Source organism: Belonocnema kinseyi, chromosome 3 (genome assembly GCF_010883055.1).
Source record: "Belonocnema kinseyi isolate 2016_QV_RU_SX_M_011 chromosome 3, B_treatae_v1, whole genome shotgun sequence".
NCBI lineage: Eukaryota > Metazoa > Arthropoda > Insecta > Hymenoptera > Cynipidae > Belonocnema > Belonocnema kinseyi.
The window spans coordinates 29,871,733-29,885,802 of NC_046659.1; the positions used below are offsets into that span (position 1 = coordinate 29,871,733).

The 14,070-nt window shown below is 32.8% G+C and overlaps 1 protein-coding gene across 6 annotated transcripts in view; it reads left to right on the forward strand.

Moving 5' to 3' along the window:
- Window positions 1-14,070, forward strand: part of LOC117168706 — a 172,461-nt gene that overhangs the window by 92,973 nt on the left and 65,418 nt on the right. For 2 of the 6 annotated variants that reach the window (XM_033354405.1, XM_033354404.1), the window contains one exon: window positions 13,417-13,715. The exons of 2 other annotated variants lie outside the window; for them this stretch is intronic. In XM_033354405.1, coding sequence (XP_033210296.1) covers window positions 13,417-13,582 — 166 coding nt within the window. In that variant the 3' untranslated portion in view covers window positions 13,583-13,715. Of the gene's footprint in view, window positions 1-4,304; window positions 4,494-13,416; window positions 13,716-14,070 lie in introns of those variants that run through there. 2 more of the 6 variants (XR_004466543.1, XM_033354407.1) reach the window with 2 other exon arrangements.

Sequence of the window (14,070 nt, forward strand, 5' to 3'; positions counted from 1 at the left end):
CGACCTAAAAGGAGAGTATGTTGAAAAATAAAACCGACTTTGGCCAAAAAAACGTCTCCGTGTTTCATTTTTCAGGGACTTATCAGACTGCCTAGTAGGAAGAAGACAGAATATTTCGGATATTTTGGTCGGTAGACTTTTCATATAAAAGTTGTTGTCATCATGGGAAAATGCACATTCTTCTTTTAAAAAAGTATAATACAAATTTAAAGAATCTTTTATTTGGTAAAAAGTTGAAAGATTTAATTCGCTATTATAATAGTAGATTTTCCTTTGCAAGTTTTATTGCGAATATACTTAATCATTTTTCAAAAAAGGAATTTATAATTTAAAAATTCAAGGTCAGGTCTGCCACACTACGCCAAATACTATCTTTGTAAAAAAGGCAGATACACCTTATTTGGGACAAATTTATATGTACGATGATTATATATTACTATAAAATAAATAGATTAATATCAATTGACAAAAGATGAAACTGCCGCCGAATATAATCTTTTTTCGTAATATTAAATTTAACTAAAAAATTTATAATGAACCAAAAATTGCAGAATATGTGGCATTGATAGTACCAAACAACAGAGTAGTTCCTTCTATTTTTGACTTTCAAATTTACCCTAGAAATCCTCCAGTTGATTCCAATTCTTTTATTTGTTTTAATAAATTATTATTCCATTTAGATCCAATGACTCTGCCTATTATGTTTCCTGGCGGAGATCTCGGTTGGAGACCAGATTATAAACAAAATCCCGAGGGTGATAAAAGATTAATTTCTTTGCAGTATTATTCTCATCGTTTAGCTTATCGATTTACTAATAGATTTAATCCAATTTTATATTGTGGGCGTTTAACGCAGCAATATGTAATCCGAGCTTTTGTAATAATTGAGAGTACGCGATTAAATTTTATGTCATACAATCAAAACAAATTAAGAATAGAGTGTTATTAAGGATTAATGTATCAGGTTCCATGTACTGCTTTAAATAGATCAAGTAATTTCAATAATAAAGAACGTTTAATATGCTTGTACTACCTTCCACTTACATAGGTAATCCAAGAAACATGCATCAAAATGATCAGGACGCCAATGACTGTAAATCGTGAAGTAGGTAGACCTGAATTATTTGTAACAGTAAAATGTAATCAAAATTGGCCAGAAATGAAAAGAAATTTTGAACATTTTCTGCTAGGCACTACATGTAATGATATGCCAAATATTGCAGTATGATTATTTAAAGCTAAATTACGTTTTAACTGTCCAATATTATAAGTGGAGACATTTTTGGTGATACTTTGGGTCATATTTAGAACATTCCGCATGTTATAATAAAGAAAAAAATATATTTATAAAAAAGTTTCCAAAACATTTTTGTAATTATACAACATTAAAAAAAATTCCAAAACATAGGCGTAGAAATAATAAAGATGAAGGTTACGTGTATAATACAAAATTTGATTAAAAATGTGTAAATGTAGATAATTCTCTGGTTGTTCCTTATAATCCAATATTATTTTTAAAATATAGATGCCATGTCAATGTTGAATATTGTGCATTAATAATAGATCTTAAATTGTCGATATACTGGTCCAAAAAATCTCTTTATTAATAGACGTTTCGCCCTTCGACGGAGGTCCTCTTCAGTGAAATACAACTATGTACATAGACATGTAATAATTTGATGGAGGTAGTCCTTGTTAACCTTATGGAGTGAACCATGTCAAGTCAGTGAAATAAAAACTGTTTGCTTATAATATAATTGTCAAATTAGTCAAAGTTAAAATAGCTAAAAAATAAGAAGTTAAAAAGATATGTTGGCTTCCATGTTGGCCGTATAAGAATGTTATATTAACAATAATATTATAAGACTAACATGGAAGCCAACATATATTTTCAACTTCTTATTTGTTAGCCATTTTAACTTTTACTAATTTGACAATTATATCATAAGCAAAAAGTTTTTATTTCATTGACTTGACATGGTTCACTCCATAAAGTTAACAAGGACTATCCCCATCGAATTATTACATGGCTATGTACATAGTTGTATGTCACTGAAGAGGCCTTCCGCCGAAGGGCAAAATATCTATTAACAAAGAGATTTTTTGGACCAGTATACCGACAATTTAAGATCTATTATTTGAATTTTTTATCTGGTCGACACCTACTAACATCAAACAATCGTGCATTAATCATGAGTACCAAATATATTTATAAATATTTACATAAAGGACATGATCGGGCATTTGTAGTATTAAAAGAAATTAATAAAAGAGATTCATCAGAAACACAAACATATGAAAACTCGGGATATGTCAGTCCTGTGGAAGATTAATGGCGAATAGATGAATTGCTTTTATCTGGAAGATATGATTAAATTATTCTTTTATCAGATCACATGAAAATTCAACAACTGTAATTTTTGATGGAAATAAAGAGCATGAAGCACTATTTAAAAATAATAATACAACTTCAACTGCTTGGTTTGAATTAAACAAAATAGATGAGATGGCTAAGAATAGTATGTTGCATTACAAGGGATGAAACACAGCGATTGCAACGAATGTGAAGTTTTCTGCTTGAGCGAAGCGAGGGCTGCATTCACATGACTTGCAATCGTTGTTTTACATTCCTAGTAATGCATATTATTTTTCATAGCAAATCTATTGTAAGTTCGAGTTCAAGTACCTGTAGACCCTACCTTTTTACCTTCTTACCTGTGTACCCTAGAGTTGAAACAAAATGTTTCAACCCTAGAGATTTAAATCCGCTCTACACGTAACGAAACTAAGACAAAATGTTTCAACCCTAGGGATATAAACACCGCATTTCAACCCGCTCTACAGATATCGAAACTCGATTTTTCAATAGAGGCGCTATGAAACATTAATTATTCAAATATCCCAAAAATTTATTATTTTAATTCATCTTACAAAAATTTGGATTGAAAGTAGAGGTTTCTCGAAGTCTTTTGGTAGAATAAACAGTGTTAGTCCAAAAGATGTAGAACGATTTCATTTTTAATTAATTTTAAATTGTATAAAAGGTGCAGGAAGTTTTTATGATTTAAGAGCACACGAAAATGTAACATACGATTTATTTCAAAATTCAGATATTTTTATGGAACTCATAGAAAATGATGTTCAAATTTTTAATATTTTCGAGGAAGGGTTTAACGTCATGATGCCTAAAGAGTTAAAACAGATTTCGGCTTGGGTTTACATTGCTGATACTGCCCCTTCACTTAAATGAAATCAATGAAGTTTTAAAATTAGAAAGTATGTCATTTTTCGATTTTGGTTTGCCTATTTCTAAAAATATTTAAATAATATTATGAGAAGAAGAGAAAAAGTGACTTATTGAAGAAAATAAGGAAATGAGTATTCAATTAATAAGTCAATTAAATAAAGATCAAAAACTTATTTTTGATACTATCATTACAAATGATAATCAAATATTTTTGACTGGCGGTCCAGGCGGTACGGGGAAAACCTTTATTTATAAAACTTTAATTTACCATTTTTTGGAAACCTGAAAAAAAGTTGTGTCCATGGTATGGACGGGTATTGTATCAATTTTACTACCTGGAGGAATGAAAAGTCAGAACATTTAGGCGACGTTTAGATTTAACTTATATTGATTATTGGTAATGTGATCTTATAATTTATGATAATAAAAAAAGCCTTAGAAATCGTTGATAGAACTTGAGAGATTCCTGTAATATTGACATTTTTCCGTTTGCTGGTAATTGAAAAACTTATGATATATGTACCCAAAAATTAGGGTTCTCTTATAAATGAACAGGATGATTGATCAAATTGTGCAATACTCGCATGTCATAATTAAGACATTTATAAATAAAAAATCTAAATATAAAATTAAATCAAATCAAAAGAAGTAACATATTATAGTATAGATTATGCAAGAAATAAAGGAATGGATCAAACTGATAAGGACTATGTAATGGAACAAGATTCCAAATTTTAAGGTTGCATAAATTTAATATAAAAGTATTGATAATTACTGAAACTAAAGAAGGAAGGAAGGTGAATTTTACAATTTCCCCAATTTTATTCAGAAAATAATTTTCTATATGTTTATCTTTTGTAATTACTATAAATAAATCACAAGGGCAAAGTTTTTAAACATTAGGTACATATTTTATACAGCCGCTCTCATCCTGCCGTCCTGAGAAACTGTTTGGGGCCCGAAGTTGTAGGAATGACTAAACCGCGGGTGACTAAAACGCGGCTCTGGTGTATTTAACAACCGAATTTTTCAATTTGTATATTTTTATTTATTCTAGAACCAACAACTTCAACATCTACAAATAAGCTGGTTTTGTCGTATTCTGTGCCACACAATCCATTTTCTTCAGATCGTGACAAGCGGAGAAGTTTTTTTGTAGTGAAATGTTTTTGGTATGTTTGCATTATTCCAACAACTTCGCCATAAGAGGTGATCCATGTATACTAATAAATTGTATCGATTCATATGCAAAATGTTATTACTGCCAATATTCAAATGGTCTTAGCGGCTTAAATGGCACAACCCACTTAAAAAGGTTCACTCAATTGAACATTTGGAAACACGGACAATTGCAACATTTTGCTGTACTTAATGTTTTTTAATAATGTTCAATAGATTTCTGAACGTAGAAGAATAATGATTTTACTTTAACAAGTAAAAAATTGATTCCACGATACTTAGTTTTTCCCTGAATTTAGTTGTTCTAGAAAAAATATCCGGAAATCAAGTTGCTGTTTGCGTAATTCGCAATATTTTTTACTACAAAGGGCAGAAAGTGCAACGAAATTCAGATTTTGTTTATCCCAGTTCTTCATTAAGTGACGATTAAGTTCAAACGACAAAGCATACAATCTGTTAACAATAATATAGTATATTCAATGACAAAAATTTCAAAAATGTTTGAACTCAATTTTTTTATTTATAACCTCCATTAGAAAATTCGAGATTTTCACTGTTGATGAGTCCTCCAAAGACGCATATATCCTGACTACTTTTTAGATTTTTAAACAAGGTGGACGGTACTTATTATTTTGTACATACATTATTTCATTGCTTATAATTATAATCAATTTAATAATACAATTATAAATAATAATTATGATTTATAATGATTTTAATTTATAGTTTTAATTATAATTCATGGTTTGTAATAATACATATATTAAGAATTCATAAATATTTTTAACGAGCACACTGCCCTATATGAGTTTTGTTAATAAGATGGCACCTAGTATTTCCGAATGGATTTCTCGTCCTTAGAGCGGGGGGTGTGTTTTTGTCTAATGGGTGGAAGAAGAAAATGAAAACGGAAAGGATTTTAACATACTTACACCCTCGCCCAGGCATAATAAGATGTGCAGTGCTTTTAAAGGTTTCAAGGGTCGCTGATTACGAATATACCGTTAGTTTTTAAAAATTCAAAATGGCGGATACAATATGGCGGACCATGTTTTTAAAATTTGATCGTATTCGCTTGAAACTTGTTACTCGGAGGTCTTAAGGGCCGCTGATTACGATTATGCAGTTACATTAAAAAAACTCAAAATGGCGGATATAATATGGCGGACGACTTTTTAAATTTTGAATGGATTTAGTGAATTTTGTTACTCGAAGGATGTTGGGAAAGCTGATTACGAAGTAATCAAACGACTGCCAAAGTGAATGTAATTAAGAAATAAAAAACTATGCAACTTCTATCAATAGATAGAGTTAGTCGCTTGTTCTTCTTCAGATACGTCGCTTTTTGTTTTCTCTTCGGCATTCATTTGTTGCTAAATATCTTTAATTTAGTCACCGCCTTGTTGTGAATTATGTCTCGAAGTCTTATCTGCATTAATGATCCTAATCGCTGCTGTGGATAGAGTTAGTTTCACAGACAGGATTAGTCGTTTCTTGTTCTTCACCTAGATCGTGTTTTGTTTTCTCGGTTTTCTCGTCGACAGTTACTTGTTACTCTGAAACTAAATCATCGTTTCTTGTTTGCGTCTTTTATTTTATCAGTTTGCTACTATATCAACTTTAATTTTGTCTATATCTTATTATGAATTGTATCTCGAATTTTTGTATGTATTAATGATCCCGATCCCTTCTGTTATGTTTGTGGCAAGTATTTTACAAATAAAGGAAAATATGAAATATGTAAATACGTGAAAGAAGTTTATAAAGAATATTTTTCTTTTGATATTGCACACCAAGATAAATAATGGGTTCCACATAGTATTTTTTATGGAGGGAACCTCAAATACATGAGGATTGCTACTTTTGTGTGACGAAGATTTACGGATTAAATAGTGAAAATAAGAATAAAGTAAATTATCCTGAAGTTTCGTCAGTAACAAAACCGATTCCTCCTGAAGCTGAGCATGACTTACCTTCTCCATCAATTTAAATCGAATCACTCATTTCTTGATATCTTGAAAATGAAAATATTAATGAAGTAGATTTTGGAAGTCATGCTTCTGATAATAATGAATATATTTCATTAGTTGATATAAGCCCAAAGCCTTTGTCGCAGAGCAAATTAAACTGCAGGAAGATAATTTATTGGCTCCTAATACTACATTCTCTTGGTACAGGAATCGTGAAAATGAGATTCTTTCATTTTTTGAACAAACCGAAACCTTACTCTATTGCACTGATGTCCTCAAGTTCATGAAAACTCTGGGGCTCAAAGATTATAATGCAGAAGAATTTCGCTTAGCTCATTCTGTCCACTTAAAGGAGACACATGAAAAATTAAAAATTTTGCTTCATTCTATACAATATGATAAACATCAATGGTCCATTTGTGGTGACCTAAAAGTTATAGGACCTATAAGTTATAGGACAACTTCTGGGTCAGCAATCTGGTTTCACTAAGTACCCTTGTTTCTTATGCGAGTGGGGTAGCAGGACAAGAAATTAACATTGGATAAAGAAGAATTGGAAACCGAGAAAGAATTTAGAACCTGGTTCAAAAAAGGCAATTCATTAGTCTGATCGATCCAGTAAAAGTATTTATGCCTCCACTCCATATTAAATTAGAGCTCATGAAGCAGGTTGTAAAAGCTCTTAACAAAAACGGGAAATGTTTCAAATATCTTGGCAATTGATGAGGGATGAGGGATATGACAAAACCATGACCCCAGTAGAAAAAAAACTTTGATCGGATTTAAAGATGTCATTAATGGTTTTTTGGGAAAGACAAAGAGTCCGAATTTTTAAACTTTTGTAAACACCATGCTTCAATCTTTTCGCAAGTTAGGTTTTAATATTAGTTTGAAAGTGCATTTCCTCTTCAATCATTTGAATTAATTTCCCAATGTAAATCTTGTAAGCGTAAGTCAAGAAAAAGTGGAAAGGTTCCATCGTGATATTCAAGAAATAGAAAGACGGTATCACGAACGGTGGTATACGAACATGCTAGCAGATTACTACTGGTCCTTAAAACGTAATCTTCGTTACAAATTTATAAACGAAAATCTAAGAAGCGCAATTTCCTTGATGTTCAATGAATTAAAAAAAAAACAGTGTAACTTTGATCGCCTCCACGGGGTGCACGCTGACAAACAGAGGGTTAATAATTCTGCAGTTGTAACTGCATATTCGTAATCAGCGACCCTTAAATCCCCTGAGTAACCAGTTTCAAGCGATTACGATCAAATTTTGAAGAAATGGTTCAGCATATTGGGTCCGACATTTTGAATTTTTATAACCTAATTGGATATTCGTAATCAGCGACCATTATAACCTTTAAAAGCACTGTATTTTTTATTATGTCTGGGCGTGGGTGTAAGTGTGTTAAAATCCTGTCTTTTTTTTCATTTTCTGCCTCCAAACATAGACAAAAATACACCCCTGCTCTAAGGGCGCATGCGATTAATTTGGCATACGGCTTACTTGAAAGGGCTTGTTTCAGCCTTTAATTTCGGATATTAGCGAAGTTTGTAGCACCTGATGGTTCAGCTCTAAAATTGTTCAAAAATCGCTAAAAATGCCGTTTTTAGGGATTGAAACCCCTATTTTCTCAAAAACGTGTCACGATGGGAAGTTTTTGAATCCAGATTCGTGTTCAGCTCGAAAAATCCATTCGGAAACAATAGGTGTCATCTTTTTAACAAAACTCATGTAGGGCAGTGTTATCGTTAAAAATATTGATGAATTATAAATATATTTATTATTGTAAACTATAAGTTATAATTATAAATTATAATCATTGTACAAAAAAACTACTGTACAAAATAATAAGTATCGTCCCCCTTGTTTCAAAATCTAAAAAAAGTCAAAATATATGCGTTTTTGGAGTACTCATCAATAGCGAAAACTTTGAATTTTCTAATGAGGGTTTTACCAGGAAGTATACTGTGAATTTTTCCCGATTTTTCCGATAACGAAATTCTTATAATCAACGATTGCTCATCCAATATGGCGGCTATCGGGCTATCGTCCCTGGTTATGAACTTTTTTTGTTGGTGTTCACTGTGTCCACACGGATTGAGATATCGTTTTTACACTTTGACAGATTAAATAAAAAGCACTAAAGAACGTTTGTATACATCAATATATTAGTAATTTCAAAGAAAGTTTATTTATAAATTAATGGAATAGTATATTACCATTCGAGTTATAGCACTTTGCAGATCATTTTTGGTTTGATGCATTTTAGATTTTCTGATTCGCTTATATTGAACACTGACACCAATTTTATACTAAATCGTTTAAAGCTTGGAAAAAATTAATATAAGCAATAAAATTTGCAAACTTGTTGCAAATCAACAAAGAAGTATCTGCACACACGTAATCTATCATTATTTTTTTAGCATTTTTAGAGATTTTTTGGCCCTAAAAATAAAAGAGAAATTTCAAATTGGAAACATAGCAACACCAGCAATGTACTAAAATTTATTCGTCGGAGTTTTCCAACCAACTTCCATAATTCTTGACGTTGAATCGATCAGCTGATAAGTATTGTTAACAGTGAACCAACCAGCGGGGTTTAGCGTCGGACTCGCCTTCTCTTTCGCCCACGGGCGAAATTTTATTTTCATTCTTAGAATTGTTTCACACCAGTACAAAAAATCCACAAGAATATATAACCATTAGGAAATTTTAATTATTTTCTGAAGATGCACATTTCTCAAGATGGGACTTGGACGGATTTTCGAGTATCACAGTCTAAGATGTTCCTCGATTTTTTTAAATCGAGGCATCTACTTTATCGACGTTAAAAGTTTGTTTCCTATTCCTGTAGTATTTTACTAGAAAACTTTCTTCGTAATTATAAACATTTTGATGTATACAAACGTGCCTTAGTGCTTTCTGTATAACTTCCTATATTCTGAACACGATATCTCAATCCTTGTGGACGTAGTGAGGAGAAAAAAAAATGAAAATAATTTCATTCTCTGCACAAAAATTGCATGAACGAACTTAGTTACATGATCTCGACTTTATCGACGTTCAAAGTTCCTTTTTTTCTCCGCTAGGAATCGCTAAAAATACTCCAAAAATAATGATAGATTACGTGTGTGCAGATGCTAAATTTTTTATTTGCATCGAATCTGCAAACTTTATTGCTTTAATTAATTTTTTTAAGGTTTAGACGATTTAGCCCAAAATTTGTGTCAGTGCTCAATATACGCGAATCAAAAAATGTGAAATGCATCAAACCAAACATTATCTGCAAAGTGCTATAACTCGAATGGTAATATCCTATTTCATCAATTTATTGATAAACTTTCTTTAAAATTATAAACATGTTGATGTATACAAACGTTCTTTAGTGCCTCTTATTTAATCTGTCAAATTTTAAACACGATATCTCAATCCGTGTGGACACAGTGAACACTTAAAAAAATGCTCATAACCGGGGACTAGTTTGGTCACGTGGTCACCGAAGAGCATGCCCTTAAGCCGAGTACCTTCTATTAGTTGATAAGAAATCTCACGTAGCTTTGGGGCCGTTTTTGTGTAGAAGCCCAGTGAGATTCTTTCACACATATTAGAAAAAATGATTTTTTGAGTTTTTATTTTTTTGAACTAGTAAGCAAATAAACCGGTGAGAATTTAATCTAACGATTTTATTTGTAATAAATTTACAGGAATAGTTTTTTTCTCCTTGACTGGGTTTTCGTGTGAATACCAAACTTCTTTGTTTTTGAATTTTTTTTACAAGTTGTTTGGTTTGCCTTCTACCTGCTACCAATTTTTGACGAATGACTCTCATTGTTGATTAAATTATTATTAAATTATTAATAATTAATCTTCCATATTGACTCAATGAACTTGTTAGCCAAAAAAACCCTCACTCTAACATCAACGACCAGTACCAGTAAGGCATGCCCTACTCCGTCACCAGCGGCTAATGATAAGTCCGTGCAGAATAACATAAAGCAATGAAGTATAAAGATGAAATTCATTCAAGCTCTATTCGTCGAACAGTTTGCCGTTATAATTTTATTTCATTAACCTGAGTTTAAAAAAGTTTCAATACATGTGCATTATAAGTTAGTCAGAAATATCGTAACCCATTGATAATCCAAACTGTGTCGAACAAATCAAAATTGGAAAGGAGTTAAAAAGATTAAAAATCTTATTAGGTGCTGGCTTACGTACCAGGAAAACAGCATTTGCGAGAAGTGTCACTTTTCTTTTGAAATTTGAAGAAAAGTGCTGCTGAAAGTCATGGATTGCTTTTGAAAATTATACTCCATCGATTAAAACGTGTGAGTACTGGTTTTAAAAGATTTAAAGTGGCGATTTCGACTCGGAGGATAAAGAACGTCCAGGCCATCCGATAAAAGATCAAGGATGAGGAATTGGAGATGTGACTCGGGGAAGACCCGATTTAAATGGAATATGAGCTTGCAGAATCATTGGGAGTCAATCATTCAACCATTTTATAGACGCTTACATGCAATGAAAATGGTCTAAAAGCAAGGAAGTTAGGTGCCGTACGAACTGAAGCCAAAAGACTTAGATGATAAGTAAATTCGCTATGATAATCCTAAGAGTAGGAAATCGTGAGATAAGCCCAGCCAACCATCAACATTAACACCAAAACCGAATATCCAAGGATCGAAGCTAATGCTCTGTGTTTGGTGAGATAAGCAGGGTGTAGTGTACTATGAGCCACTCTAATCTAACAAAAACGTCACGGGCGACCTTTGTCGAAAACGACTCATGCGATTTAGCCGAGTATTAAAGGAAAAAGCAGAGACACGGTATGACAATGCTCGATCCAATGATGCAAAACCTGTCAAAACATACTTAAAAACGCTGAAATGGGGAGTCCTGTCCCACCCGCCGTATTCTCCAGACATCGCACCATCTTATTACCACCTCTTCCGATCCACGACTCATGCTCTGCCTGAGCAACGGTTCACTTCTTATGAAGATGCCAAAAAAATGGGTCGATTCGCGAATAGCTTCAAAAGACGCGGCATTTTTCCGACGTGGTATCTGTATGCTGCCAGAAATATAGGAGAAAGTAGTGGCTTGCAATGGACAATACTTTAAATAATCAACTGGTAACCAATTTTTTTTTAATAAACCCGCTATTTCACAAAAAATCCCTTAAAATCAATGCACACTTGCAATCAAATAAGCTACTGCATAGGTTTCGCGCAAAGTATAAGCTACTCCTGGATTCTGCGACTAGGGAGGTGCGCGCAACACGCCAGCTATTCGATCCCATGGGGCGAAAAAGTTGCCAAGTCAGGGAATACTGTAGAAAAAAGTAGGGAACATCATACAGTACCCAGATACCGACCCCTACCTATCGGACCTTGTGCCGATCAGGTAGAAACCTTCCACGCCCGACCTTGTCAAAGCCCAAAACACCATTACAGGTGTTGGGTGCGTATCGAGTTAACGCCAGTGGAAATCGACTGCAACCCGGAGAATCGAACTTTTGGTCGCCGACTCAAATACAATGCGCTACTTCTCCGCCAACCACGATAACGATGATGCGTTAAATACAGTCATTCGATCACATTACTAACTCACTGCTACCACTCCAAGTCGGTCTCTAAGTGGACGTACAAAATGCCTATAAAAGCACGTTCAAAAGTACATGCAAAAGGAAGTACCAAAAGACGTACAAAAGGATGTTGTAACAGAACCGTTGCTATAAAATAGAGTTCGGTACATCCCTGCATGAAAGGGTTGCTAGGCCGCATCCGAAATGAGCAGGAACCCCTTGACGAGCCCCGAAGTCTCGGGCGACGGAACGTCGTCAGTCGACGACTTTTCCAGCTGCTCGACCGCGGTCCTTATCAGGACAACTATATATTGTAAGTTGGCAATAAATACTCTTTATTATAACTCGGATCTCGCTCATTGTCTTCGGCCTTCATCTTAGCGTCCTAATCCCATTTCCCTCCTCGGAGTTACCACGTAATACTGTATGTACCGAGGGATGTCCCAAGTACGTGATTTCTTACGTTATTTCCAACTTTAAGAAAACTGTTTAAAGATTTTTTTTAGTTAGATGTTTAATAGAATGGTATATAGGCCATGAAAACTTATCTACGAATTTAAAGAAAATATGTGGTGCGAGCCTACTGGTTCTCTAATAAAATTTAAGTTTTTTTAAAAGTTTTATATTGTTTTGCATAACTGTATTGACTTTTCATTTCCCATTTATAAAATTTTTTAATCTATACCAATATGGTGTTTTCTTTAGGGGAAAATAACTATTCTATCATTTTATTTGTTGAATGGTCAAACTGTGTTCATTAGACACATTTGTACTGCGTTAAACTAAAAAATAATAATTGTTAAGAATTTTTCTTAAATTAGGAAGTTACGTCAGAAACAAAGTACAAATGGATGTCATTTTGAATCCCAATTTGGAAGATCCTTTCGTGCGTTTTTTGGTACTTCCTTTAGTACGTACTTTTTTACGTCCTTTTATACATATGTACGTCCGTTTTTTCGATTGGGCAAGCTATGTGACGTATATCATGTATTACATTACATGCTTTATAATATTAAAGAATGTTTCATTGTTAGTATACTTTTTTTGAATTGGCAGTACGTAATTGTTGTATTAATGTAATGTTTGACCTATTTTAATTGATTTCTAAATTAATATTGTCTCATAATTTATTACTCAATATAATCATAATTTATATAAAAAATTATTTTCTCAATCTCAGTATATATTAGAAATTTCTATTGAACTTCAATTGCACAAAAAGTCAGTTTTACATTTATGAAAGAAATAAGCAGATTTATTTGTTTAATATCATTTATCTTATAATTTACGGAAGAGAACGACTTAAGATCATAAAAAACTTTCAATTCTCGAGTGCCATGATATTCGCGGTTATATTACCCGGTTTTTAAATTATTGAGAATTTTCCAACTCTAATATTAAAACTTTGGAATGATAATTATTGTTTCAGACATTACCCTCAAGTCACAGATCGAAGTCTTCATCATCTAGCTGTAAGTAAATTGAATCTCGAATTTGTGGACGTAACAGGATCGGCTGTGACACAAGAAGGCGTGCAACTGTTTAGAATGCAGAAACCGGAAGTAAAAATCGTCTCATCTTTTGATGATTCATAATTCGGCAATAGTCAGTAGAAAATTCATAAAGAAACAAATCATTTCATTTGAGAACGCATTAATAAATCCACAAAGAAATACATGAAGAAATATATTTCCAATAATTACATTATCTCAAGTGAGATATTTATCATCATGCAATACTATAATTCATTTTAATATAAATTAGTTGATCAACTGATTTTTTACAGACTTGTACAACAATATATACGCGAAAATGATATATATGTCGCTTTAAGTTCTCCAGTATTGTCAGAATAAGACAGCGCAATGTCCCAGCGCATTTCAAAGGGGGGAACGAATTTTACCCGGGCAACTTACAAGGAACCCTAGGTAGGTGTACCCCTACAATTTTTTTGTTCGCACTATGTTGTAGTACTCAAAAAACCAAGCAATACGTATCTTTTCTTACGTGCCCAAAATGATTTTAAGGGGGTAAAAACGACACACGAATAGTGTTATACCAAACACTCATTTAATTGATATAT